At 39.0% G+C, this 24,973-nt stretch overlaps 2 protein-coding genes across 2 annotated transcripts in view; one reads left to right on the top strand and one right to left on the bottom strand.

Moving 5' to 3' along the window:
• Positions 1-222: 222 nt before the first annotated feature.
• Positions 223-8,233, top strand: fbxl3l (F-box and leucine-rich repeat protein 3, like). The gene is made up of 5 exons (XM_041797928.1): positions 223-361; positions 4,780-5,156; positions 5,317-5,439; positions 5,641-5,812; positions 6,572-8,233. The coding sequence occupies exons 2-5, from the start codon at positions 4,797-4,799 to the stop codon at positions 7,213-7,215; spliced, it is 1,299 nt and encodes a 432-aa protein (XP_041653862.1). The 5' UTR covers positions 223-361; positions 4,780-4,796; the 3' UTR covers positions 7,216-8,233.
• A 290-nt stretch (positions 8,234-8,523) lies between these two features.
• The window catches only part of atp10b (ATPase phospholipid transporting 10B), a 30,273-nt gene continuing 13,823 nt past the window's right edge, over positions 8,524-24,973 (bottom strand). Inside the window, exons 10-21 of the mRNA XM_041798188.1 lie at positions 24,173-24,707; positions 23,992-24,092; positions 23,779-23,905; positions 23,509-23,693; positions 19,227-19,494; positions 17,391-17,467; positions 17,182-17,307; positions 16,889-17,089; positions 16,693-16,773; positions 15,378-15,482; positions 13,434-13,621; positions 8,524-11,033 (exon numbers count right to left, since the gene is read on the bottom strand). Of these exons, the coding sequence (XP_041654122.1) occupies positions 10,748-11,033; positions 13,434-13,621; positions 15,378-15,482; positions 16,693-16,773; positions 16,889-17,089; positions 17,182-17,307; positions 17,391-17,467; positions 19,227-19,494; positions 23,509-23,693; positions 23,779-23,905; positions 23,992-24,092; positions 24,173-24,707 (2,280 nt within the window). The 3' untranslated portion in view covers positions 8,524-10,747. The remainder of the gene's footprint in view (positions 11,034-13,433; positions 13,622-15,377; positions 15,483-16,692; positions 16,774-16,888; positions 17,090-17,181; positions 17,308-17,390; positions 17,468-19,226; positions 19,495-23,508; positions 23,694-23,778; positions 23,906-23,991; positions 24,093-24,172; positions 24,708-24,973) is intronic.

Genomic DNA, 24,973 nt, shown 5'->3' with positions numbered 1-24,973 from the left:
GAGCTCGCGAATATAGTCAAACAGGCGGGGGAGGGGAATCAAATAAATACACGGATAAAAAAAAGTCGTTCCCGCTGAAAAATGCTCTCTCTGTGTTTCTGCATGTCTGATGGTGGTTTGGAGATGTAGCCGAGCAGATCCATGTTTTCCTCTGCTCACGTGGACAGGCTGCTCTGCAGAGCCCGTCAAGCTGTCGCTAAAACCGAGAGGAGAGCTTATTATGGGAGCGGCTCCTGCTGTCCTATATCCACAACAGCCAGGATTTCTCCAGTCATCTGCAGCCATGGCTCCGAGTGAACGCCGGCTTCTCTATCGACAGAGCACCATTCCCAGAGAAAAGTGTTGTTTTTAGACGCTTCAGGTTAGTAACCAGTCTTTAAAGACGTTTGTTCTCTGTTTTAGATACAGTGTGATTATTGTTTGCTAACGCGGGTAGATGTGTGTTTACCTGGCGCTACAGGTGGTGTGCAGCTCATCTCAGCCCAATTTAACCTTTTGCATGACGAGATCTTCTTCACAATAAAATATGTTGGTAAAAACGAATAAAGTGACCGTACAGAGGGATGACATGACTTGAAAACACAAAATACAGTTAATTTTGAGTATGCATTTTAAAAGTAGTCCACACGACAGCAGAGTAACTAGAGTGACAAGTTCAAAGAAATGTGCCTAACTATTGTTTGGAGGTGGACCAACGAGCTCTGTGTTTACTGTGAGGCGAACAGGTTTGGTTGGTGAAGATCTTCCTAAGAAAGACAGACATGGGTCCTCAGTAAAACACTGTGAGGCTCAGATTCGGTTGAAGAGTGCAGAGCAGGAGGCCAGCTGTTGAGTGGAGGAGGTGAAGGATTTAGATCGGTCCTTATGCATGCTGTAGCTGACATCGGTAACACTCAGGTTCAGTCAAAGAGGGAGAAACAGCTCAGCTATAGCATCACTGTTAAAGCTTTGACAAGTTTTCATGGTGAGTTTTCAAACGTTTATTTCAATCATAGTTCTTCAGAAGTATTTTGTGCATAGGCAGTATTGATTTTCATGTATTGATATTTAGTTCTGTCAGCTTAAAATACTTGAACTGAGTTATTTATTTATTTATTGTTATTTTAACTTGTTGAAAGTCCTTGAGATTCTAATAGTATAGAAAGCATGATGACTATGATAGACACTTGATAACAGGTTTGCATATCTGAAAAAGAAGTGAGAAGAAGTACATGTTTATTCAATCTTATCTATTCTCAGTAAACCACAGATAGAGGATTTTCCAGCTTCCCTGAAGAAACGCCTCACCAGTAGTTATTTTCTTAACCGTATCCAGTTACACAGCTTTAATAACCAAAAACAGTTATGTTGTAGTCCTTACGTTACTTAACATTTCATGTTCTTGGGTTTTTCCCACATCTAAATGTTTTCATTTCTGCTTGTTTTTGCCCTGTGTATTTCACTTGTCAGCCTGATTTTAAAGGTGCTTTATAAATCAAGTTATTATCACAATTATGAAATACAAATTTATATCTTTACATGTCATTTATTTACATTAATAACACCATCCAAACTTAATACTGATACATTTATCAATCGAAACATAGATTTAGGACTTTTAAGTTTATCTTGATCAAAGTGTATATATACTATGGATTTATATTTACATACAAAATGCATGTACAAAAAATCTGTCATTAACAAACTAATAATATTTGATGATATTGGATATTCCACCTTCATTAAACTTTGCTTGTGTGTCTCCAATATTGTATTATGCTGCAGGGGTGTGGATAATGTGCAAAACAGAGCAATATGATGAACCCCCTTTAGGGTTCATAGATTTGCTCCGAACCCAGCAATTCACAGAAGTATGGAATGGCTTCCCTGGTATATACAGTACCTATAAACAGTATGTTTTGGATGTTTTCCCTTTTATTGATTTTAGAAATCAATCATGGGCAATATAATTTGGCTTATTTTACTTGTTTGTTACTTTTTATAGCCTGTAAAAGGCATAACTAATCAAAATGTCAGAAGACAGATTCAACAAACTGAGATTAAGAACAAGTTCGAAGAAAAAAATGACATGACATTGTTTTGCCCAAACCAAAACTAAGGGCGTAAACACAAAATTAAACCAAACTTTATTTCTGAATATAACTTGTTTATAAAGACACCAAAGATCCTTGATTGCAAAGTTGACATTTGGTATTTTTCCTCTGGCCATTGAGGCTGGTCAATTCTGAATAATCCAATAGAAAACATACTTTGTGAGTTGTGTGATCTTGCTGAAGTGCAAAGGGAGTTCACTGTACAAGATATAATGATTGAAGAAAGTTTTGCATCATGAAATGGCATGTCAAAATCCTGAAATACTTCTGTGGCCAGATAAGCAAAAACTGGAATGGCTGTTTACATCTGATGTGTTTAGACTAGATTTCTTTTGTCTCAAAAACCTGGAAGAGAAAATAGTTTGTTTAAATGGTCTCTAGATTTTCTTTAACCTCCTTCTTCTGTGTGATGACAAGAAATAGACCAAATGCACTCTGGTTGTGGATAGCCTAAATTCTTGGGGTCATGTAAGCCCATGTGGTCTGTGCTTATTATCATATGTATGACAATAAAACAGGAACTTAAAAATACAATATATGGTCCTACATTTCAAATACAAACAAATTTACCCCATACAACACAGTACACATTCCTCTTAATTTGCACTGATATGTGAAAAAAGAAAAATAAATTAAGAGTGCACAGAGAAGTGCATAGTGCACTGAGAAAGTATTCAGACCCTTCTTCACTTTTTTCAATTTTGTTATGTTGCAGCCTGAAGCTTCAGTTGTTTAAATTCAGTTTTATTTTCATTAATCTACACTCAGTACCCCATTATGACAAAATGAAAACAGAATTTTAGACTTTTTTTGCAAATGTATGACCAAAAAAAACCCAAAAAAACCCCACAAAAATGTCATATTGACACAATTATTCAGACCCTTCGCAAAAGTACTTGTAATTTAGCTAGGGTTTCTCCCATTACCTGGATCTTTGCTGGGTTGTTTCTACACTTTCAGTGGAGTCCACCTGTGGTAATTGATTGGACATGATTCGGAAAGACACACTCCTCTGTATAGAAGGCCTCCAAGCTGACAATGCATATCAGAGCAAAAACCAAGCCATGAAGTCAAAGGAACTGCCTGCAGAGATCCGAGACAGGATTGTTGCAAGGCACACGTCTGGGAAGGCTAAAAAAACATCTTCTGCACTGAAGATTCCTAAGAGCACAGTGGCCTTCTGACCTCATGGCTTGGTTTATGCGCTGATATGCATCGTAGGTTGTGAGGCCTTCTATAGAGAGGTGTGTGACTTTCCAAATCGTGTCCTATCAATTTAATTTACCACAAGTGGACTCCAATCAAGGTGTAGAAACATCTCAGTCAAACTCTTTAATAATTTCTCATGAAATCATTGTTGATTTCATTGGCTAAAAATGTGCACCAACAACCCTTCTTCCTATAAAGAAAATACGACGTTAACAAAACTGGATATTTAATAATAAAAACTGATAAGTCAATTTAAGAGGACTTGGAAAGACTGGGAGAGACTAGAGTGTTGGAGATCATTCAAGGTTTGCCACTATTATCATCAATATTTTAAATTTAGTCATAAGTAGTGCAATAATATTAATATTTTACTTTTATATTAATTTTACAAATTGGCTAGTTGATGTAGTACAAGTTGAATAAATGCAGGGACTTTTTATTGACTAAAAGTTGACAACAGTTTTTGAGTTTTTAATCTTAAGAGTGACAATGATAAAATGTGACTCTAATGAAATATTTAATCTAAAGACTTAATTATAAAATAGCTTTTTGAGCTGGTTGAAGTTTGGACATCTCTTTAGCTCTTCATTCAGAATATTCCAGAGTTTCACTCAATGAACACAGATACCAAAATCTATATTTTCTATGCACACTAACACTTTTAACATTCAATAACCCCCTTAGATCTGTTATGTGGGACTACATATGCTCCCCTTGGCTGCATACATGAGACTTGCAGGATGGTCTTGTAAAAGATGGCAACTTTCAGGTAATCAAGCGGGTGCCCTTCTACCTCATATTTCGCTGGTAAGCTTACAACATCTCCAGACGGATCAGCATTGAATCCCGCTGTCCTGGGCTCACCCTCTAAGTGCCGTCTACTCCTGAACTCATCCCTTTGTTGGCTCTTCAGTCAACACCGAGTTGGTGTCAATTTTCTGCCTGTTGAGGAATAAGAATAAATCATTTTAGTCAAAGGTGTACACCCCAATCAACTCTTTATAAACACTAGAAACAATGTTAGAAACAAATACGTGTTTCGCATGTTTTTATAAACACTTTCAAAGTACTCCAGGTTATACTTCTTATCATAGTCGGTCTTGAGATGTACTTATTAGATAAATACCATCTGTTATGTAGACTCAGAGACAGAAAATAACAATGTGTATGGTGATATTTCAGTGGATTACATATTAATGTGTACTTTATTAATATTCAAGGGGAATTGTAGTTTTTACTCAGTTATTGGACATACTACATATTGTACACGCCAGCCAGGGATACAAACACAGATACTCAAACAGGATCTTATATAGACATGAGCTGTCAGAGTGAGGGACCACAGAAGAAAAAAACCCATGCAGTACTTTGAAGTACAATATTAAGAGGCTTAAAAATAGCCTGGATAAATATATCATCCAACTGCAATAAAGTATTTTAATGATTGGACTTAAACTTCTTGTTCTTTTCTTGCCAGAGTGCTGATCAGTCAGGATGAAACGAGGACGAACAGGCCTTAAAACAAAGTGCCAGACGTTCTCCTCCCATGGGGAAAAGGCTAAGAGACATAAGTGGGGGGCGTCCAACTTCGCCCTGACTCCATCTGAGGACTGGGGCAATCTGCCCCACCACGTCGTCCTGCAGATCTTCCAGCATCTGTCCCTGGTGGACCGTGCCAGGGCGTCGTCAGTGTGCCGTCGCTGGAATGACGTCTTTCACACCCCAGACCTGTGGAGGAGATTTGAGTTTGAGCTCAATCAGCCGGCCACGTCTTACCTGCGCTCCACTCACCCTGACCTCATTCAGCAGATCATTAAGAAGCATGCTCAGCACCTGCAGTACGTCAGCTTCAAGGTAGGAGCCTCTCCTGCTGTCCTCTCCTTTCACTTCCTCCTCCTCAGTTTCACAGCACTGCTGTCTTCAAAACAATATTAATCCAAGCCATCTGCTGCTCAAGTGATCACGACTCATCAGCTGGTGTGCGTTTTCTCTTACCCAACGGTGAACCCTATAGGTGGACAGCTGCACTGAGTCTGCAGAGGCGGCCTGTGACATTCTCTCCCAGCTGGTGAACTGCACCATCAAGACCCTGGGGCTGATCTCCACAGCGCGGCCCAGCTTCATGGACGTCTCTCAGGTAAGAGGCTGTTTGTGCTTTATTTGAACACTAATGCCCTGTTTGCTACATGCAATGATCAGAAACATGATGAGAGCATGTTAGGCTGTAGACTTCAATCATATCACTGTTACACTTGTTGCAAAAATAATCTGCACATTTATTATGTACATATGCTGAAATGACTGTAAATGTAAACAACTGTTGTTGGTCCTTCCTCAGGCGCACTTTGTGTCCGCACTCACAGTCGTGTTTGTCAACTCCAAGTCCCTCTCCTCCATCAAGATCGATGATACGCCTGTGGATGACCCGTCCCTGAAGGTGCTGGTGGCCAACAACAGCGACACTTTGAAGTTGCTGAAAATGAGCAGCTGCCCTCATGTCTCACCAGCAGGTTAGGACACAGAATTGAAAACATTTTTTGCCCCTTTAGTATTGGAAATAGAGCAGTCAGAGAAATGTCGTGCGACATTTGTAAATCTTGACCTTTTCCATCAGTTATTTTGAGTGTCTGAACCCTCTGTCATGGAGAAGCTATCATTTGAAGAGACTGACGAAATGTTGCCTTTCTTTACATTTCACATTGCAAATACTATCCTAAGAGTTTGATTTGAGAATAACCGTTTGTTTTAACATTTATGAGACAGAGCAAAATCTACAAAGAAAATACAGAACCTGCCTTGTCCACAGGGGGTGCCAGAATCAACAGAAAATGAAAGTCTGTCACAGGAGCTTTAACTAAAAGTTAAACTGTACTCAGGATAAATGATAACAGCTACATGGTATTATACTCAATGACAATGTTTGAGTTCTGTTTTATAATAATGTTTTATAGTATTATCCATGTAACAGGGCCAGCTCTAGCCATTTTGGCACCCTAGGTGAGATTCCAGTGTGGTGCCCCCCGTCCACAGCTCTTCATCCTCACATCAGAGAAACTTTTTAAATGTATTTTTCTGCCTGTAGTAAGAGATATTTTTCATATTCAAATATTGAAGGAAGTCATTGGGCCTATTAAGGCATCCATTATTTGTTTGGATGTATGCCAGTTTGTACCAAAGAGGCAGATCAGCTGACTGAATCTTTTTTCAGGGTAAAGCCCATTACTCATTTCTGTTCATCCAGATGTCCCCTCTTCTCTCTCTGTCCTCAGGTATCCTGTGTGTTGCCGATCAGTGCCATGGACTCAGAGAGCTGGCGTTGAACTACCACCTCCTGAGTGATGAACTCCTGCTCGCCCTCTCCTCTGAGAAACACGTCCACTTGGAGCACCTACGCATTGATGTGGTGAGCGAGAACCCTGGGCAGACTCACTTTCACACCATCAAAAGAAGCAGCTGGGAGGCTTTGGTGCGACACTCCCCCAAGGTCAACATCGTCATGTACTTCTTCCTCTATGAAGAGGAGTTTGAGCCATTCTTTCGCGAGGAGACCCCCGTCACACACCTTTACTTTGGCCGGGCTGTCAGCAAAGAGATGCTGGGTCGTATCGGATTGAACTGCCCCCGGCTGGTGGAGCTGGTGGTGTGTGCCAATGGTCTGGAGCCCCTGGATGAGGAGCTGATTCGCATTGCAGAACGCTGTAAAAGTCTGACAGCCATTGGGCTGGGTGAGTGTGAGGTGACGTGCAGCGGCTTTGTAGAGTTTGTTAAGATGTGTGGGGGTAGGCTGACTCAGCTGTCAATCATGGAGGAGGTGCTGATCCCGGACAGCAGCTACAACATGGAGCAGATCCACAGTGAGGTGTCCAAGCACCTGGGCCGCATCTGGTTCCCTGACATGATGCCAACCTGGTAGACTAACACGAAGCCAGAAAGTGACAAAAATGAACTTTGCTTTTATCATGCATACTTTATAGTTATGCTAAAACAGTGTTAAGAGCCACACATTTTGTTTTAAAAGGCCACAAAGCTTCAAGATCATACTTAAGGGTCATTTTTAGACAAAAGTGGGCAAGAATCAGTGTTTCAGGTCTTAATGTAAAACTATTTCTCCTTACAACACATTACATTTAATGCATTTTCCTTTGATGCTTAAACATCAGGCAAAGGTAAGGAACTTCATGAGACGTTGTGGACCCAAGGGGCCATTAGAAATATTTGTAGGTATACATCAAATATGAAGTATATATCTAAAATTACCTCCAGTAATTAAGCTGTAAATGTAAAATGGTGTCAAGAGAGAATAAAATAAAATGAAAGTAGATTTGATTATCTAAACATGTCCTAGGAGGATGCGTGGCCCCAACAGCTAAGCTTCTCAAAAAGCCTAAATATGTCTTCATATCATGCAAAACAAAGTCAGGTAGATCCCTGAAGACATACTAAAACAATGAATTAGTGAATAACTGTGAGGTAAAATTGCATTCAATAAATACATATGAATGAATTGTAGCAGAAAGAGCAGATATTGGTGATAAGCCTACTGATGGGTATTTGTATTTCAGGTTTGGGTCTGTCCTGTTGATCTCTGGCTTTGTAACTAGGAAAACTGCTTCAAAATTTAATTGCTTTCAGCTAAATGGGGAGATGCCTCATTGGTCTCTGCCTCCAAATAACTGAAACCACTCCTGTTTATTGCAATTCAGATTTTTTAAATGTTGTACATAGCGTCAGTCTGTGACAGTCACTGAAGCCTGGAAGACAGCTAGACCAAAGATGCAGGTCTGCCCTCTGCTGGTGAATTGTGCTAAAAGCATCCCCATCCATTTGCCCTTGCATATCATCCTTCAAATGAATTGAAGGGAAAATTTGTTGTAAATTCTCCTTTACTTTCCTGATTTAATCCTCTACATGTGCTTATTTTCATTTGTGATTTTCTACATTCCCCAGGGTATAGTCTGTTAATCTGGAGACAATAGGAGCTGAAGCACAAATGATACAAATAAAAGACAGTAAGAGATTAATTCATAGCAAGGTTCTCACCTTTATGAAAAACACCCCAGGGTGTTTTGTATTCTTTTATTTTTTTAGAAAGAGTCAAAGGACATTAAATAGTTTGTGTTGTTTAGTGTAGATCATGTTCTGATTGCTTTCTTTTTATTCATCTTCAAAATGGATGGTATTTTTCATTCAGATGGTCTGAAATAGTCTGCAAGATTGGATTTTTTTGTAAAATAAACTAATAATCTGTGAGGAATTATCAAGCTTTTTCTGTTGCTGCAATGAAAGTATTATTTTATGACTTTTGTTTTTGTCATTTGAGTTTGTCTTGTAATTGTCTCATGTAATATAAAGACAGCAAACAACAACAAGTCACAATGTACAAGTCAACAAATGATAAGTGATATGATGTAAGGACATTTTTAGGATGTTTTTTATCATTAATATGCATATCATGTTCCTATTTTTTGTTATGTTTAAAGCCTTTTTAATAATTTCCAATGCTTTTTCTAAAAATTGTTTTATAGATGGACATTTAGTTTATTTAAAAGCACTGGAATAAGACTAGATGTCACACTGGATGTCTTTACTTTGTCTAAGATATGTCATCCAAGAACTTGGCTGTCTGTGTAACTATTGTTTTAATTTAATTTTTTACCACCAAAATTACAATTGAAACTGTCTTTTTAATGCCAGTTTTTTAGTACTTGTTTTAAATATTCATTTTGTGCTAACTATCCTTGTGTATACAGCAAATAAGCCCCAGAGTATTCAAGTCTGCTCTGTCAAAATTAGACGTTCATACATATTTTTTATAACCATGATTAGAAACAAAATGTATTAGGGTCAATCAAGAAGATAAAAAGAAGAGAATTGGTTAATTTTTTGGCAAAAAACCCAACATAAATAAACAACTTTACTGACATATAAAGTTGTTTATTTACAAGAAATAAAAATCAGAATGTCCGTTTAAAATCGGAAATACTGAAGAAAAATTTTCAAAGTTTTCAAAGTCTTTTGCCAACCAGAAACTTGAAATGTAAAGTTTTTAAAATTGTAAATCTGTAATGATGTAAAGTAAAAAATTTACAAGAAGCTAAACTGAAAACAATGCACTTTTTGACTTTATAGTTTCAAAACTTCAAAGTTTTGGTTTATGTATATTTACAACATTAAAAGCATTCTTTCCCTTGTAAAATAATGACTTTTAAATGTGAGAATTTAGAGGGTTTTCTGTTCTTGAAAATTAACAGATTGTCTTTATTATCGTTTTTTTCTAGAGTGGCCCTAATGCACCATCATTGGGGGGGGGGCTAAGGAAAAAATGTGGGAACCACCACCATAGAACACAATACAAAAAGCTTTGTATTTGTTTATTTGTCAATAAATTATTTATGTCAAACATTTAGTGCTTTATAAGTGCAGCATAAACAGGCTTGCTCAGGTTTGCTTCAATATACCACAAGTTTGTTTTACTTTGCCATATTATTTCTTAATAAAAGTTGTATGTTTTTAAATCAAATTCCTCGTTTTGTGGCTTTATTACATTCAGCCCCATCTCAGCTGTTTCAATGTCTGTTTTTCTGACTTTGTCCCATTTGACCTTTATGCAGTTCTTCATTTTCACCACTAGGGTGCAGCAGTGATCTGACCAGAGGATGTGGGACCTTATATAAGCAGAGCTGCTACTGTAGAATGAAGTATGCCAATGATAACTCAGCCCTTTTTACCAGTGGATTCAGCTTGTGCACACTCCATTTACATAAAAAACCATCTGACTGTGGAGCGTACGAGTCCTTTCCTGAGATTCTTCATTATACATCATTTTTGTTTACACACAGAAAGACAAAGCCATACAGGACACGTACGGTGATAATGTTATCATACACAATGCCGGCAGATTTTTACAGATAAATAAATATTCCAGGAATGAGTCTCAGGCCCAGCCTATGAAAACATGACTCTTTATATTAAATGGGAGATCTGTAACCCAGACATGGTTAGCCTCTCTTATAGGATGCTTTGTGTCTGTTTAAAAGATGTAGGTGAGAGGAATACATCAAACTAGCTAAGCATTTTGTTCTGGAAAAGTGCCACGTTTTGGAGGGGTGGGTGGCATGACTAATTGGGTTACCAGCATGCACCAAAAACCCATCAGGAAAGTAACAGGCTTATGTATTCAGTATGGCAGCCTGTTATAGGCAGAGTGAGGAGGACAGGACCCTACATGCTCTTCATCAATCTCTTCATTACAAAATGAACTCATCAAAGAAATGATGATTTGTCTCAAGTCAGAGAGAAGGACTGTTTCTCCCTAATTTATGTAAGACCATCCCACTGAAAAATTAAAATCCAAACAGGAATCAGGGATTATCTGAGCTGGTGTAACATAATTACAGTTGTCTGAATAAATAATAGTCTTATTTCTAAATGTTTTTAATGAATCATCACATGTGTAGAGGCCTTTGGCACTTTTCAGAGATGACATTCAGTGTGAATTCCTCTCCCATGATGTCTGAGGGGGTGGGAGATTGGCAATAAAAGTCTACGGGGGTCTCCAGGGTAGGAGAGGGCGGGGTAGACAGCCTGGAACGTTTGACCACCCTGCTGCCCCTGAAACTTCTCCACTCCTTGATCCACTGCTCCCTTGTGCATGGCTCCATTCGGTCCAGCTGCCTGGCTTGCAGGAGTGGGGAGGGGGCGACAGAGTTCCTCAGCACGTGAAACATGTACCTGGGGGAGAGAGCGTGGTGGTGAGAAAGTAGGCCAGTGAAAATATGCGGCCCTTTGATGTAAATCAGAGCATTCCCTCTAAATATCAGCACTTTCAGACGCATCAGCAAGCAGGAGGAAGAGCGAGCTGTGCTGCAGTCGTTCCTGGACTTCACAGTTATCATTAATGACAAATCTGCTGAAACTGTGGACGCACCCCAACAACCTCACAATCACAGAGCTGTTAATGGTAAAAGACACAATTCAACATTAACACATTAATGATGTTATCATGATAACGACAGCTTTTTTAGAGAACGTGTCTGAACTTTTGACTCTTCAGTCCTAAAATGCTTACTTACAATCCGTCATCAGCCTGAATATAGTCTACTAAATAAATACTCAGGTCGTTGATTTAACTAAGGGCATAGCATCACCTAAATAACATTTAAAGTAAAACAAGTAAAAGGAATCTTTATGCAGAATGATGTGATCTAGAATAATGTTGACCATATTTTTGTGATCTAAGTACTACTATATTAATATGTAGTTCAGTTAAGTTTGCTTTATTTGCATATTATTTCTAATAAGACAATAGATAATAACAACTAAACATTGCGCAAGATAGTATAAAGGCCATAAAAGGCCTATGAAAAGGCACCTCATCAGTGCAATCACATGAAAACCCGCTTGAAGTTTGCATAATACTCCATGTGAAAGCCAAACCGAATATCATGTGTTTTGCACTGATGAGAGGCTTCCTTCTAGTCATCCCTCCATAAAGCCCAGATCAGTGGAGGTCTCCAGTGGTGTTAGTCTTTCTGTTACTTTGTCCCATCTTCACACAGGATCTCTGGAGCTCAGTCAGTGACCATTGGGTTCTTGGTTACTCTTCTCCCCCAGCTGCTCAGTTTGGGTGTACAAACAGCTCTTCGAAGAGTCCTGGTTGTGCAAAACTTTTTTTTCCAATTGAGAATTATAGAGGCCACTGTGCTCTTAGGAACCTTCAGTGCCGCAGAATTTTTTGTGGTCTTCCCCAGATCTATGCCTTGCAGCAATCCTGTCTCTGAGCTCTGTAGGTAGTTTCTTTGACCTTACGTCTTGGGTTTTGCTCTGATGTGCATTTTCAGCTGTGAGGCCTTCTACGGAGACGTGTGTCCCTTTCCAAATCAGGTCTAGTTAGTTTGATTTCACAAAGGTGGACTCAGTCGAGGTGTAGAAACATCTCAGAAAAGACTGGGAGAAATGGGAGGAATCTGAGCTAAATTTCAAGTGTTGTTGCAAAATGCCAATGTGATAGTTTAGTTTTAGTTTGTGGTTTTCTTTTTTTCATGAATTTTCAAAAATTCTAAAATTCTATTCTCACTCTGTCAGTATGTGGTACTTAGTGTTGATTAATCAGAACAAAAATGTTTAGCATCAGGCTTCAACTTAAAAAAAAAAAAAAAAAGTGGAGGGGGTCTGAATACTACGGTGGCGTATTGCATTCACTTGAAAATAAAAAAATTTCGTCCTGTTTTTACGACATAACTATGTCGTAAAAACAGGATTTTTTAATATTTATTTTTGATTTTCCTGTTTTTACGAGATACTAACTCATAAAAACAGGATTTGACCAGACCTATGGGCAGAGAACTATTACGTGGAGCAGATGATATTCCTGAGACATGATCATGTGGATGGGTTTTCACGCAGATGCTATTTGTACAGTTCAAGAGACCATAACCAACGTATAGAGAACTGAGAGAACTTAGGAGGCATTGGAACTTTTGAGGAAACAATATGCTCTGGATCAACATCTGTCAGGATTGGAAAGATTCTTACTATTTCTTAACCTCTAATTACTGGCTGAGAAATGCAGCAACCAGTCATGCAAGAGAGCGTCAGGGGGAATCCTGTTTTTACGAGATAATATCTTGTGAAAACAGGAAAGTTAAAAATAAATAATTTTCTGTTTTTATGAGATAGTATCTCGTAAAAACAGGAAAGTCAAAAATATATATATATATTTTTTTCTAGATAGTATCTCGTAAAAACAGGATGAAATTTTTTATTTTCAAGTGAATGCAATACGCCACCGTAGAATACTTTCTAACTGCGCTCTAAGTATTTCTTTTTAGTTAATTAGTTTAGTTTAGTAAATGTTCCTGTGAACATTTTTGAAAAGTCCTTCACTGATCTTTTCATACAAGAAAGGTAAAAGAAACTGAAACAGGGCAAATAGGAGGGAATTTCACAATCTTTGCCAATATACTCTGAAGGTGCAGGCAGTATGATAAAAGTACAAAAATACACAAGTCAACATCAACAGTAGAATATAGGATAACACAAAGTATTAAAATATGTAAAATATAATATAAGGGCACTGGATATGAGTGGCCATCAGAAGTCCATCCACAGGCTAGGTAACAGTGACTTTACCTGGGCAGCAGAGCCACCACAGTGGTGATGATGCAGAGAAGGTAGAACATGGGGTCAGCCATCTGGCTCTGGAGGATCCAGTAGGGGTTGGATGGAGGGTTGCAGGTGATGCAGATGCCACTGTAGGCCAGTGTGACAATGAAGTACGCGGCCACACTGCCCAGCATGACGACCCAGTGAACCCACGTCTGCAGACCAATGCATTAAATGGCTGTTAGATAGTTTGGTTACAGCTTAATATTACAACTGATTTGTATATGAATGAGGGCTGCACAATAAAGCACGATTTAATTGTTACCATAATATAAGCACTCGCAATGAACAAATCCTGAGAGTCCGAACTTATAACATTTAATTCTAAAAATATTCAAACATGCACTGCCTCTTCATTCAGCATGATTACACTGGCAATCATACATTCTGATGCAGTCTGATGAAGCTTAAGCTAACTAGCTGCTACTCTCAGAGTAAGTGTTTTTTTAATGTAGTGGACAAAAGAGAGGCTTATTGGACTTATGTAGGATCCAGAAACATGTTGTCGGTAGCTCTTGCTAAAGCTAAGAGACATTCTTCAACATTTCATGGTCTTCCTGCTGTTTCAGACTGCCTGCCATAAGTTTTCCCAGTCTGAAACAGGCTTTAAGGTTTAGTGCGTATTACTATTTATAAAAGGTTTCCATTAGAGCTGCCAAATAGCTAAAAGTGTAAAGCTTTAATCTCGAAATTTCTCTAGTTAATCTCAATTAATCTCCCTTTAAATCACATTTTGAAAGTCACTATTTTGCATTTAAATTTTTTTTGTTTCCTTTTTTAATTTTGTTCAGTTTTTAACTAAGGAAAAATGACTTCCTGTTTGGATACAAACCCGCTTAAATTTGAAGGAGAAAAAGAAATTTGGGCAGATTGCAGAGTATGGCATTAATGACGGAAAAATATATTGTTACAAACGGGAAAAAAATCAAGGAAATGGTGAAAATAGTGCATGTTTGATAACAGAAATTGCAGGCAATTTCTGGCGTGTCCAATGAGCTGAGTTTTTCAAAATAAAATGAGACATTAAGGAGCAGTGCTGTACTCATTTTACATCACTGTGGCTGCAGGGGGACAATGCAGTGGCTTAAACAAAGTGTGCTGAAAGACACAGTCAAGTATGCAATTAATCAGGATTTAAATAGTAAATGCACTAATTACACAACTTAATTAATCTTGATTAATGCTTTAATGCTGACAGCTCTAGCTCCTATATGTTGCCAACAACACTGACAGGCCCCCAGGGATCTATTATCAATATCTCCAATCAGCACCTCACACCATGTGCTCAGATCAATAAGAGAAGACATGCCAGTAACAGTATCATAGTCAACCAGATGCTGTATTGGAGCCAGCAAGGTGGGTGTCTGGAAGTAGGTTACAGATAGGCATGGCTCAAAGCCACCAGCTTTAACAGGTATCAGCTGACCCTGTCTGATTAACCACAGAAGGGACTAATAACCAGGCCCTATAATGGTATCTCCTGTACACGGGTAACTCAGGATCTAACAATATCAATACATTTTTCACATTCTTATGACAATACTGAACAATATTATCGCACATCACATGTTTTTGGGGTAAAATAATCAAGTTTTTATTGTGTGATTCAAATTTTAGGCCCCACAATAAAACTAACTACATTTATTTGTTATAGTTTCCTGTAATTTTTGTAACATAGTATACACTGCAGGAAGCAAAGATATTGTAATGCCAGTTTTCCCCAGTATCACTCTGCACAATGTAATCTGTATTACATTTAATAAATAAAGTTAAACAAAAATGGCATGTTCTAGTTTCCAGATGCTAAAGAATATCTTTCTGAATGCACACTGAGAGAAATTAGCTGATGATGGGAGTTTTACATCAGTGTAAGTAAAGTAAAACACAGATTTTCATGAGTGCAGCACTCACCCAGGCTTTGATCTCTATGGACAGATGCAGCAGGATGGTAAACAAAGAAATTGTGTTCAAAGGTGTTCCAAAGGTGAAAACATCGATGTCTGAATCTTTGTAAGCCTGCAGAAGAAAACAAATGCCGGGTAAACATTATAAACCAGTATAAATCTGTTAAAATCTGGTAAGGTTATCTTTCACTATGTGGTACTTGCTCTACTCCTGACTGCACTGTTTTTTTAAATTTCCATAAGGTAACATACTTGGTACCCGGTACTTTTAGGTATCACTTCTGGTTAAGGTTCCAAATAAGATGAGATGTGACTAAAATGTGACACTGCTAACTACAGACTTGTCTCAATGCTTGCAAACATCTCTGGAACAAAACAGCAAGCCACAGAAGGAGATTCTGGTATTCCCTTAAAGGGGACATATTATGCTAAAAACACTTCTTCAGGCTTTTGTAACACAAGTATTTGTCCCTGGCCTGTCCACAATCCCCTCAAGTACCAGAAAAATCCATTCCCTCTCCCCCTCTCGTTCTCCACCTTTCAGAAAATGTGTGCTAAAACAAGCGGATTTACATCTAGTGACCTCACTAGATTTTACATCTAGTGAGGTCACTAGATGTAAAATCTGAGAACAGCTTGTTTTACATCTAGTGACCTCACCAGGGGCCTAGGCACCAGCCCCAAGGTTTGGTTGGCCCTTCCCGACTTTGAGGAAAGTTCCGCCCTCCTCTACTGATCCTCTCAGCTACCAGCTGAGATGCTGAATAGCTCAGTGGGTTATCCTGCTGACTATAGTCTTGGAGCTTGGTGGTTCAAATCCCAGTCTAAACTTTGGAAAAAAGTGTCTGTAATATTACGAGTGCTGCATCCATTTCCTGAGAGGGGTGTGGTCAGGGGCGGAGTCAGACAGCTAATTACCATTCAAAGCCACAACCACAGACACAGAAACAGCTCGTTTTGAGAAGGGCTGAAACAGAGAGGTTTTTAGACATGCAAAAATCCAATACTGGAGTGTTTTTTCAGCAATAAGCGTCACAGACATGTTTTGGGGACCCCTGAGACCAATATATACTTGTCTTAAAAGGGTAAAATATGTCCCCTTTAATGTCCTCCATTATTGTGTTGGATGCCATAGCAGTTTTGCACAGTTGTGCTCTGAGGACCCCCCTACATTGATGAAGTATTATCAAACTATATGCTGTAATGGTAAAATGAAGTGCCTGGTACCATAAGCAATTAGAGTTGAGGTCTTAGAGAATGCACCTTACACCTTAACTTATAATGTGAGAACTAAGACAGAGAATCAGATAAGTTTGTCTTACCAGGTATGGAATAAAGAAGCACACCAGACTCTGATAGAAGGCATCAAGCATGGAAACCCAGAAGGTAGCAATTGTGTATTCCTAAACAAGCATACACAAGTTTAGAAACACCAAAATTAAAAATACTGATCTGAGTATTCTGTAGTTTTTACCCAGGAACTATGTTATCTCTCTTTTGTCACATACTGTCACTGACCCCTTCACCCTGTCCAGTCCTGTACAGCTCAGGCACACCCAGCAGAATCTCCGCAGAGACATCTTTGTCCATTATTCCAAACATGATGGGCGGCAAAGACGTGAAGAACAAATTAAAGAAAATCATCAGCCAGTAGTCTATCATGGCAGTGCCGGAGAAGCCACAGAAGAACTGATACCAGAAGAGCAGGTTCACGTAGGCCTGAAGAACACAGACAACTGAGGATGATTAGATAATTAATGCAGACAATATAATGGTTCATACAGCAGAGCGCTTCATAAAGCAGGACTTACCACATTCTTATAGAAGAAGTAAATGATCATGTTGGCCAGTCGGGTGTAGCACCAGTGTCCATGAACCAGGAGGAGTTTTTTCAGGTGTCTGAAGCGTGATATGGCAAAATCACTTGCCATGACTGCCTGTAGGTGACAAAAATATTTTGATGCTCAGAGTAGCAGACAGAAACAACAACACGTTTAAAAGCCTGAGTCTCAGTCCAGACCTGCATGCCTTCCTGGCCAGATATCCCAATGCCGATATCAGCTGCTTGGATCATATTCACATCATTTGCACCATCACCTGAAACCAGAGTAAAAGTCAGATTTACAGCAATTACAGTTCAGGCAGCCATTATTTAAAATATGCATTTACCTGGGAATACAATGCAAACATTATGTTGAGCACAGGCTAATTTTATTTTGGATATTTGCCCTCATATACAAACAAAAGCTCCATATACTGTATTAACCACAGTGTTTTGTTAATTAAATGAATTATAATCTGATATAAAACTATACATCCTCACATTTCCTTCAAAAGGTATGTACAAAACTAAGGGAAATGACTCAGCAAGACTCAGATCTGTAATGTACAGTTTAAAGCCTAACAATGAATTTCTCTGCAGGTTCAGTGACTCAGAATGAGATAAGACAACCTGAATGAAGTAGGCAGAAATTACCTTCAGGTTCCCCTCTGTTACGTTCTGAATTAAATCACTTAGCCAGATCTATTTCATAAAATGACAGACCTCACAGACATTTTCATATTTGAAAGTTAAAAGCACTAGTGCCGGTGAAAACAAAATCTGCATTTTCTTGATTCTATGAAAAGTGTTACACTACAACAGCAAGCTAACGTGCACTTCCTTACATATCTACTATGTAAGAGCATATTATATCCAAAGACCAAAACATCTTCACCCAGGAGACCAAAAAAATAAGTAAATTCTTGGTGTTTTGTTGAAAATTAATTAAATTAAATTAAAAGTATTTGTTGAATTCAAGAATGAATACTTTGATGTTATATGTTCTTTATTTGAGTATGTACATCACCTGAAATATTTCCAACAGTTCTCAAAGTCAGAGAAATCTTTAATATTTTATAGTTGTGATGGTAGATGACTTGTTTACAGTGCCTACTTGACAGACACTACATATGTGGTGAAAATATTGCATGCTGTACCAAAGGCTGACACATAAGGAATCTCATTCCTAATGCAGCTATGTCAACAACAGTGTCATGATCCAGGTTTTGATTTGTTATGTTGATTTGTTATGTTTCTTAGTTTCTCTAGTGTTTTCCTGTGTATTTCATGTTTCTAGTGTGTTTAACAATGACTTTTTGTGTTTCATTATTTCTTGTATAGTTCTAGTGTGTTTTGTAAATCCTTTTCCCTCTCTGTGTTTGAGTTTCCTTCCTTGTGTTGTGTTCTTTGTGTTCCCTTTGGTTGTAGTTTGTTGTCTTTGTATCCTCCAGTGTAAGCAGTGTTTCCTTAGTTAGTTTCTAGTGTACTATTAGTTGTCTTTCAGTCCTTGTGTGTTTCTTGCTACTGTCTTGTGAAATGTTCCATGTTTCCTGTTTAATTTTGTAGTTGCCTTCCCTTGTGTGTGTTTCTAGTTTTTCTTCCTGCCTCAGTTTCCCTCCACTGTGATTACCCTCACTAGTTTCACCTGGGTCTTGTTAACCACACCTGTCACTCCTTGTGTAATCACTCCCTGTGTATTTAGGTTCTATGTGTTTCTCCTCTGTCTTACTTCCAGTAATTCTCCAGTGTGTTTTTGCTGCTTTGTTTTTTGGACTGAGTTTTGGTTTCCTGTGGATTTAGTTTTAAGTAAGTTTGTTTGTCAATTAAATCATTTTTGAGTTTTTCCCTACATTTGGGTCCTCTTTTGAGTTTTTTACCACTATCCTGACACACAGCAACAGTAGCTTTAGCTACGTAAGCTAACATAGCTTAGCAACATTAGCAACTTTATTATTTTGCATAGAAGTGGGAACAAAAGTAAATGCACAACATAATAGCATTACGAAAAAAAAGGACAAAACTGGCACGTCTTACCAACGGCGAGGGTCATGACCTTGAGTTTCTCCCTGACCACCTTCACCACTCTGCTCTTCTGTAGTGGCGTCACTCTGCAGCACAACACAGAGCGACAGCGCCTTGCCAGCTCAATGAAGCGGTCCTGCAGGTCTGACGACAGAGCCATGGTCAGGGTCCGTCCATCAATCACCAAAGAGATGTCCTGAGTTGTGTCCACATTACGAGGGTCTGCGCTGTACCTCCTCACTTCCTCCAAAGTGCAGTCCAAGATGGAGATGCAAGCCAGCTGAGAAAACATCAGATGCTTATCTAGCAGTTCAAATTGTCATTTCATAAATTTTACATACAGCAGCTGAAAAAACATATCAGCTTATTACTGTAGTAATTTAACAGTCAAGGTTCTCAAATGAAGAGATTTATTTTTTAGTCTTCAGGCTTTAGAGGGTTTGACCAGAAAAAGAAGCTACACAAAACAGTATTTTCAAAGCTCCTGTCAGGAGTTTCTGTTTGTTAACATGACCTGCTAAAGGTAATGAGACCATTAATGGCAAGACTGATTACTTTTATTTATCTGATGTTATTTACTGAAGTTGCTGCTAGTTGGTGCATATCAGCAACTAGAAAAGCACTCATAGAGCGCAGACCTCTGCCATCAGCCCTATCTCCCAATAGTGAAGAATCCTTTAAAAACATTCCTGGATCAAGATGGTGATCCAGATCAGTCCCAAAATCTAATTCGCCGATTACTCCCTCCCTGGTGGGGTGGAGACAAGGTGAGGCACGTGTGGACTGTCATGGCGGAAGCGCCCATGGTCTCACTGGACGACTGAAAGTCATGGCAGAGGGTGAATATTCCTCTATTCCTCCCAGCATTGTGAGTATTCTTGCTACAATTCGCTGTCTTTCTTTTGCTGTTACGCTCCGACTCATCTCCTCGACCAGGCGTGCGTCTTTCAAACTCTATAAACTCCAAAACTTTGAATAGAAACACACCCAAAAATACTGGGATTAAAGTTACTCATGTCTGCCATCTTCTGGTGTAAAGTGGTAACAGCACAGACTTCTGCCATTAGCCCTATCTCCCAATAGTAAAGAATCCTTAAAAAAATCCTGGATCCAGATGGTGATCCAGATCAGTCCTAAAATCTAATAATTTCTTCCTTATGCCATTTCTGACATTTCCTGAAAATTTCATGAAAATCCGTCCATGACTTTTTGAGTTATGTTGCTAACAAACGAACAAACAAACGATCAAACAAAGAAACAAACAAGCAAACAAACCCACCCAATCACATAACCTCCTTGGCGGAAGTAAATATGTTTAACAACAAACTATCAAAACAACCTTCAAAAAAAAAAGAAATCCACGCAAAACATTCATTGAGTTGCATGTGAGACATTTAGGTGAAGAATGATACATTTTTTGCAACAGAACTCCTCTTAAACATGTACAGGTCAAGATCAGCAAAGAGATTAATCGTCCCCTGAGCTTAACTATAACTTGTTTTGCTATCTCAAACACATAGGGGGAAATTTTTCCCCCCAAATGTTTGATATTTGTAGATCAATTCATTCAGAGATTAGTGAAATTTATCAGCTGTATCTCAAATAAAGTTAATGGAGATGCAAAAATATAATAAAAAGGTTGTTTCTAATAAAAAAAAAATGAAGAATAATTAAACAACTCTTTTGTAGTGAAGCTCCAATACTGAAGGACAAACAAACTTAGTACAGATAATGGGCTGGTACTCTACTGTTGAGTCATATTTATGCAATTATGATGCTAAGGTCCCATTAGAATCATCATTGTTGTGTATAAATAACTCCAGCCTGTTAGCCAAACGGAAACTTCAATAAAAAAAAAGAAAAGGGGTCACATCCCGTTTTTATATAATACATCTAATGGTGGTTAAATTTCATTAGGTGTGGTTGGGTGATGACTGTGGGAGAGCATCCCTCAGATGGTCATCGAGTTACAACAATAAAAATAGTTCATTACCAATTTGCCTTCAGTCCGGATCATGAGCAAGGCGGTATTTCCTCTGAGTGTTGAATATTAGACTGGTTATTAGATACAAAGCAGCAGATATTGTATTGGGGGTATCTGACTCCATTCATCATGAATTGCTGGTCCCATCTGAAAGCAGCCATCTCTTTCCAGAAAGCTCTCCATGTCTCCACTCGAGCAGGCAGGTAATTTTAGCCTATTTAAGCCTGGGATGATGAGAAGCAGTCAGGTTCTTATGAGGGGCTCCTTCCTGTACTTCCACTTCCTTTAATGACCTCAAAGAAGCAGGACCCACACCTGACACCTTTACCTTTCTCAAGTGGAAATGTGAGATTTGACCTTTAGTTAAAATGTAAAAGTGGACCAAAAGGTTTGGCCATTTAAATTGGACTGAGACAAGCAAAAAGGTAAAACCTCCTGAACTCACTGCCTTTAAAGTCACACAACTTGTCCTGAAATACCATCATAGAGGTAAGTACCTTCTTCTGAAACAAGATGTTTGTGTTTGGTGACATAAAAATCACAGATTGCCAAAATACATGAAAAAGGCAAATGTGCATTAGATCTCGCCTTAAGTTTAATTTTAACTGGGGTGTGGAAAATGAATTAGGGATCAGGTGTGTATGATTTTACAGAGGCTTAAACAGCTGACTTTCAGTACCTTTTTTTTATGCATATAAAAGTCAACTTGACTTGATTCTTGCTTTGAGGATCCCATAACATCAATTTTATGTTACAGAAAGCAAATGTTTACTATGATGGTAAAAATATATGACATGGAAAAGAGGATTTTAACTTTCCTTTTACAATGCAAACACAGAAATTCCAGTCTGTGGATGAATTTTTCTTTATAACTGAGAGTAAGTGACAGAGCCTGGAAATAAGTGGACTCTGTTTAAACACGCTGACAGGGAAACATATTTGTCATGCCTGGATTAGATGATACACCTTCTCCACACACCCTGATCAAAGTAAGCTATCTTTAAAGCATTTCTCTATGCTCATATTAAAAAGAGATACTGTAATACAGGAGATGTGTCACATTGCTGTTGGTACTATTCAAATAGGATGAAGTGTTGTTACTTTCAGTTGTAGTTACTGGTAGGGGTGCACCGATTGCAAATTTCTGGCCAATCACCGATCACCAGTCTTTAAAAAGCCTGATCTGCCGATTCAGATTTTGGCCGATACCAATTTTTTTAATAACTGACAGCATACACCGTCATTGTTCCAATCTTATTTTATTGAAAAACACTGAACAATACCCGTGAAACAATACAAACTTGTTGTTTTAACTGCACACGAGGTAGTTCTCTCAAATATAAATGAAAAGTTTAGAGCATTGCTGTCCAAACTACTAAATTAGTCCTTTAGTCTTTCATTTTTCACATTTTAGTAGGTAGAGGTAGATAAGATTGGTGGATAAGATTGGTTTCATATGTAAGTATCGTCCAATCGCCGATCCCCCAAAATTAAGGAAATCGATCGGCCGGCCGATCCATTGGTGCGCCCTTAGTTACTGGTGCTGCATAAAAACATGTTTGAACATGGATCTGTCTCTGTGCAGCCATGCAAATTGGTCTAATTGCATTAGTGACAAGACTGATAAATAGAGTAGAGCCTAGTGTCTGTGGGAGCTGATAGAAGTGCAGTTTATATGATGCACAAACTTTCCAGAGATCAGGAAGCAATTCCACCTCTGTATGACTTTGAAATAAATGATATATCAATAAGTTGGTAAATATTACTTTGGCATTGCTTTTACTAAACCATATAACAAGGCCATAAATCAGTTGCAGGCTCTCAGCTGCTAGTTTGCATCCATGAATGGCATTACGGATGACGGTGATGTGAGTGTGGGGCTGTTTCTTAGAGTTTTCTTTCATTCAGTTGGTGCTTAAGTGAACAAATTAATATTACCATTTCTTTAATTACCCTGCACTGTATGTTATTCTGAATGTTAGTCATTCGTTGTCAGAATCTGTGCGAGCTGCAGGCGGGACTGGATGGCACACACTACTGGAGCAGGCGGTAATGGTCAGATATCCAGCAGGAATGGGATTAAGAAAAGAGTCCAACACAGGGTTCAGGACCTGGTCAGGTCCGGTCTGGGTAAATTGAGCTCTAACCACATTATCTAGGTGTTTTAGTTTAAGAAATTTGATTTAGAGCAATTTCGTTCAGGCAAGAATGTTAACATGCATTTTAAAAGTCCAGTTTTAGTCTGACTAACATAATAACTCGACTTTTTCTAACTGCATGTAAACATAGGGCAGACTGCAGCCTCCTCACCTTGTTTTTGCAGCTCATGTTAATCACCAGATCCTCCTCTTCCAGTAGCCTGCAGGCATAGCCGATGTTGACAGCTGTCTCTGGTTTGTCACCAGTCAGCACCCACACTTGGATCCCTGCCTCGCGCAGCGCAACAATGGTGTCTGGAACACTCTCCTGCAAACGGTCCTCAATCCCCGTCGCACCTGCAGGAGGACAAAACATCAAAGTTTGGCATGATCCATACACAGAGTTTACATGACTGAAGTGTGCTGGGCTGATGTGAGTCACCTAACAGGGACAGGTTTGTCTCCAGCTGCACGGCAGAGTCCATAACAAGCTCCTCTCTGTTGTCTATGGCAGCCAAGGCCCTCTGCCTGACCACTGACCAGTTTTCATACAACTTCTCACTCACAACCTGCAACAAGGGCAGAAGAAAGATGACCAAGAGCCCCTTTAGAACAGGAAAGAGATGCCAGTCAACATACAAACATGATCATGAACCTTCTTTGTAAAGCAGAGTGTTCGCAGTCCTTCCTTAGCATAGCAGTCAAGGTGATGCTGAGTATCTGCTGCTATATTCTTCTGATGTCCACTAAGATGCTCTGAAAATAATATGATACAGTATTAAAAAGTTGCACAATACAGTATGTAGGAGTGAAGATGCAGTTTCATCAGCACATACCTGCATATGGTGTACCAAGAAGCTCCATGATGGCGTAGTCTGCACCTTTAGTGTACAGCACATACTCTTTGGTGATTGGGTGTCGCACCAGAATAGACATTCGCTTCCTGGTGGAGTCAAAAGTCAAGGTGTCCAGCACCTCAAACACTAGCTCCTCCCCTGATGGGAGCCTCACCGTCACACTGTTGGGGGTGCGAGCCAGCAGAATGAAGCCATATGCCTTAGCTGCATGCACCAGGGCTGCCTCATCTGGACTCTCTGCCTCATAGCTCAGATTATCTGAGGACTCAGCAGGCTTGACAGACTGAGATGGACTATGAAACGAACATGTCTGGAGCCTATCCATGTTTCCAGATCCCTCAAATTTCACAGGAGTGTCAATGTGGTCCTCAGAGCCTTCTGAGAGAGTGCGATTTCTCTTTGCTTTGCTCTTAGAGGAGAGGAAACAACAGCAAACAGAAGCAGACTTTTTCACCCAGTTGGATAAAGAATTCACTGGATTACTTGTCCGAGAGGAGCAGGAAAACCCTCTTGTCTGAAAGAAAAAATAATTTGTTGTGTCATGGTATGTTTTAAAATAAAAGATAAGGAATAAAATAAAATAAACTTTCTAGCCCCAGACACCCATATGGTTGCCAACCTTTTCCACCTTGTTCTTTTTGAGCACTTTTCCCTTAGATTATAAACTCGAGGGAAACCACATTTTTCTCCCATCTGTCAGACCTCAGAACAGCACAGTCAGGAGCAGCGTGTGCTAAATTTATTAAAGCCAACCCCTGAATTTAATCCTTACTATGTGGT

The sequence above is a fragment of the Cheilinus undulatus genome, linkage group 10 (genome assembly GCF_018320785.1).
Source record: "Cheilinus undulatus linkage group 10, ASM1832078v1, whole genome shotgun sequence".
Lineage (NCBI taxonomy): Eukaryota > Metazoa > Chordata > Actinopteri > Labriformes > Labridae > Cheilinus > Cheilinus undulatus.
Note: the sequence above shows the minus strand (reverse complement) of the source record. Positions and strands in the feature narration are given on the sequence as shown.